The sequence below is a fragment of the Penaeus japonicus genome, unplaced genomic scaffold (assembly GCF_977035675.1).
Source record: "Penaeus japonicus unplaced genomic scaffold, GWHDUDI00000001_assembly GWHDUDI00000010, whole genome shotgun sequence".
NCBI classification, from domain to species: Eukaryota; Metazoa; Arthropoda; class Malacostraca; order Decapoda; family Penaeidae; genus Penaeus; species Penaeus japonicus.
Genome location: NW_028234412.1, coordinates 33,509,721 through 33,514,720, shown reverse-complemented (window position 1 = coordinate 33,514,720; position 5,000 = coordinate 33,509,721). Strand labels below are relative to the sequence as shown.

Here is a 5,000-nt window from a genome sequence, read left to right as displayed (position 1 = left end):
AAAAAAAAAAAAAAAAAAAAAAAAAAAAAAAAAAAAAAAAAAAAAAAAAAAAAAATATATATATATATAATATATATTATATTTAATATATATATATTATATATATATCAAAAAAATATCGGCTCAGAACTAATAGACCCGTCACTTATAATTAAGTAACACATTTCCCCAGAGATACAAAGAGAGAGAGAGAGAGAGAGAGAGAGAGAGAGAGAGAGAGAGAGAGAGAGAGAGAGAGAGAGAGAGAGAAACGTGATACACCAAAACGAGTCTTTTCACTTCAAGCTGACATTCTGAGAATATGATAAACGTGAATGATAATATATGGATTATAGTTAAGAGTCAAAACATATTTTGCCACAATAAATCAAGGTGTAACAGGCCAATATCATCTCAACACATCAGGTAGCAGTTGTCATACATTACTGATAAAAGCAAATACACTGTTTTAATTACAGATATCGAAGATTGATATTAATGACAACAAAAAAATATCTAGAAATGGCATATCATCGGCTTGTCATTAGTACCTGATCATCCATCAGTGAAGTCTTACTTTGGCCATTTTACTTGTTGAATGCTGTCAGCTACGTCATAGTAAGGGGGGAATGTTACGTAAGGGATAAGGTCCCAGGATCCATGACTGGCCTGTTATGTCACGCATGACACACGCCAAAAACACTTACCTTTCATTGACAATGGATACTCGCATACTGTGTGATGTTGCAGCCAGGTATGAGCTCTTGTGCAATGACGTGGCAGTCGAGACACCCCGAAGGCGCGCGTATGAACATCAACACTGAACAATAAAATATATCCTTAGTTATCAATACCAATTTCCGACGGAAGTGTCATAAAAGAAAACCGTCTTGGAATTGTCTAAATTATGCAGATTTCTAAACTTTGTTCGCCTACTCACAGACTGTCGTAATGTAAACCAATACTTGTAATAGGATTTATTGATCTCATGAAAACAGTTACCGCCGATTGAGCTCTGTGTCTGGTCTTCTTTGTTTATGTTCAGTTTACATTTGCTTCAAGGCAAAAAAAAAAAAAAAAAAAAAAAAAAGTCTACATTTGAACATTCAAAATTGTCCTTGACTTTGACTGGAAATCGATTCATATTTAACATTGTTGAAGATCCCGGTTTACAGTGCTGATGTTTTACATATATATATAATCCTAATTTTAAACATCAACACATATCAGAATAAGTGTGATTATAGTCTAAACACACAGCGTGAATATGTGGAAAGAACACTGAACGAGTGGCGTGGTATAAAAAAGTCTGTTCAAGTTATATTTTTCTTTCTTGTTTAAAAGTATTTAGTCATGTGTGAATGTCATGTCATGTAGCAGCGCGGGAACTTGTATCAGTTGTGTGGATTCACAGATTTTTGCTTCACCTTTCCTTTCCGTATATTCTTTTGAACACCGAATATCGTTGTTCTATGTGGTATTCAAGACTATAACGCTAGTTTTTTTCTCTATCTCCTTTAATTTTAGTGCAGAAATAATGTTTTCAATTCTAATTAATCTGCGTACCGACAAGACAGAGCGATTGCGATGTAATGGTGACCATAGTGACTGAAACAGACACTTGAGATGTGTAGCAAAGACTACCCTTCAAAACAAATGTCACAGAAAACATAATTTCTATAATCCAGGGGAGACCAAAATAAAAATTATATATATATATATATATATATATATATATATATATATATATATATATATATATATATATATTATATATATTTAAGTATGTACATATGTATGTATGTATATATATATATATATATATATATTTATATATTTATATTATATATATATATATATATTATCTCTTTCAGGGAGTGGAGGATCGATGGCCTTAGCCCTTCTGGGAAAGATGAGCATCGCCTCAGCATTTCAGATCCTCGACTTTTATTCCGTGGAGCTCTTTCCTACAGAAGTGAGGACGAGGGGGACGAGCACCGCCCTTATCATGTCTAGGGTGGGGTCCACCTGTTCGCCCTTCATCACCGATTACTTGGTGAGATCATGTTAATTTCCCAATTGTAATGGGCTACTCTCTTGGTTTGTTCAGAGAACCTTACACATACCTGGATGGAACAGGGGAACTAGCGATCAGCTGTATGGGCTTTTATTGTGATGAAAGCAAGATGCATTACTGCTAGATAAATAATTCAAGTGGATGTCTTGATGGAAATCAGTGAAAACGAGCGAAGACTTAAGACTTCGGCCGGCCCTACCCCATCAAGAGGCAAAGCCGATAATCGAGGTTGAGCTGAAGTCTTGGTAGAGTCCTCCAGAGGTGAGGCTTGTCCCTGAAGGGCAGATAAGAAGGGTTTTCCTGCTAGTGACCCTTGATAGAGTCCTCCAGAGGCCACGAGATAGGAAGCCTGCCCTGGAAGGACAAACTGGAGAGGGGAGGAGTGTCCCTGGTGGCGGACGAGGTCGAATAGCCGTCTGGGAACTCGGATTTGCGTCTGGTCAGCCTGTCTTGCGCCGCCATCTTGAAAAGGGGACACGCGAGAGTAGATTCCCAGTTTTACTAATATCATAAAGTGAATCAAAGTGGAAGATGACGTAAAGATTTTGTTCGGCTTGAAGTTATTTTGAATATTTATTTGGTTTTCACTGAATACATTGAATCACATTCTAAGAGTGCAAGGTATGGTTATTTCCCTGTTCTGTTCTTATACGATTTCTTTGATAAGCTTGTATTTCCTTCCCTTCCCTTCCTCTCTCTCTCTCCTTCTCTCTCAGCATGCCCTTCGTAACAAGACCGACGCTAATCCTCCCTCCTCCCCCTCCTGCCCAGGCTCCCCTGTACCCGTGGGCGCCGTCGGCAGTGTTCGGGGCGGCGTCGGTGGTGGCGGGGCTGGCCACCCTCGCCCTGCCCGAGACGCTACACGTGCCCCTCCCGGACACCGTCGCGCACCTGGAGGAGCGCCAGATCAGGACCAGGTAGGCGGGATAGCTTCGTTTACTGAAGGGCTGATGGTTAACTAATCATATCTTCCAGCTTTTATGTTGCCATTATTAACATCACCACCACCACCGCCACCCAAACCCCCACCCCCACCCCCACCCCCATCAAATCCCATAATGAAAATAAAGTCTTCATATAAAGAGACATTTATACACATCACCATAACGTCTTTCGTATCCTTTTTCCCCCCAACAGAGGATTCCTACGTCTTCCTGTGCGCGAGCCTTCCTTTGGCACCACTGATGCGGAGTGATTCATCTATGAGCAGGCCTATGTCAGTTGCAAGAGCGAAGTTGCAATAATCGTGAAGATTGTCTTGAGGCGAAACGTAGGATTCATCTCTGACTAGGCCTATGAGGACATTTTTTTTATAGTTGAAGTGATCTTGAAGAGTGGCTTAATGGGAAAGAGAAACGAAAACTCATTAATTACGGAAATACAAATATATATATATATATATATATATATATATATATATATATATATATATATATATATATATGTATATCTTTATTGCTGATACTGTTATTGTTATGATTGTTATCGTAAGTGATATCTTAATTATTGTCATTATCTTGATTATTATTGTTACTTTCATCACCATCATTATCATAATCTGTGTCGTTTTATAAAATTCTTTAGATTGAAGGTGATATTTTGGCCGTTTACCAGCTTGTATTGCACATAAAAATATAAAAGTAAACGAATGAATATACACATAAGCAAAAACAAAAAAGGAAAAAAAAAATCTTACGTGACAAGAATATCCTAAACTTTATCTTTGTGTTTATGTTCTACGTATCTCTTTATTATTATCATTGTTATTATATTATGTAATAGTAGTAACTATTATTGTTATATGATTGTTATTATCATTATAATTACTTTTATATCATTATTGCTATCATCATTATAATTTCTATTCTATCTTCTCCCTCTGAATCTTATTATTCTCGTCATTCATGTACTTTTTTGAGGATAAACTATGTTGTATTTGTCTTCAACAGCCTGCAATATGTTTTATCTATTCATTTATCAATCACAGTTACATACTATCTTACGAGAAAGATTAAGAAAGTTATATCAGCCAGAAGCGTGTTAATAGGAGCTGAGAGGCTACTGGAGAGGCTAATAGACTATATAACTATATATGTGGCGGGATCTGATCTTCGATGACCTCTGTGACTTGATTATCACGAGTAGCAAATCGGAGTAAATAATGACATATCTATATATATACACATATAGATACATACCACACTCTGGTATGACCGCGGGATTGGAATGCGAGAACTAAGCCAAGAAGACCAAAATGACTCAACAAAAAAGGTTGCCAGATTGCTGGTAAGATCCTGGTTTGAATCTTTGTCAGGTCGGTGTGGTCGAGGTTCGATGCATTTATGCTTTTATATATATATTTGTGCATATGTATATGTATATGCGTATATAAAGATATATAAGTATCATAAGTATATATATATATATATATATTCATATATACATGCATATATATATATATATATATATATATATATATATATATATACATACACACACACACACACACACACACACACACACAACACACACACATAGATGTTATATATATATATATATTATATATATATATATATATATATATATATATTACACATATGTATATATATATATATATTATATACATATATATATATATACATATATGTATATATATACATTATATATATATATATATATACACATATATAATATATATATATTATATATATATATATATATATATATATATATATATTCATATATATGCATATATTATATATATATATATATATATATATATATATATATATAGATATATATATATATGCATATATACATGTATATATATATATATATATATATATATATATATATATATATATATATATATATATATACATATATACAGAGAAATAGGGAATTATATATATATCCATCGATCAAACTATCTATATATATACAT

General features: G+C 34.3%; 1 protein-coding gene across 2 annotated transcripts in view; it reads left to right on the top strand.

The window, feature by feature from the left end:
• The window catches only part of LOC122264549 (organic cation transporter protein-like), a 12,919-nt gene extending 9,119 nt beyond the window's left edge, over window positions 1-3,800 (top strand). For both annotated transcript variants that reach the window (XM_086541302.1, XM_086541301.1), the window contains 3 exons: window positions 1,854-2,035; window positions 2,828-2,973; window positions 3,194-3,800. In XM_086541302.1, coding sequence (XP_086397428.1) covers window positions 1,854-2,035; window positions 2,828-2,973; window positions 3,194-3,251 — 386 coding nt within the window. In that variant the 3' untranslated portion in view covers window positions 3,252-3,800. The remainder of the gene's footprint in view (window positions 1-1,853; window positions 2,036-2,827; window positions 2,974-3,193) is intronic.
• Window positions 3,801-5,000: the final 1,200 nt, after the last annotated feature.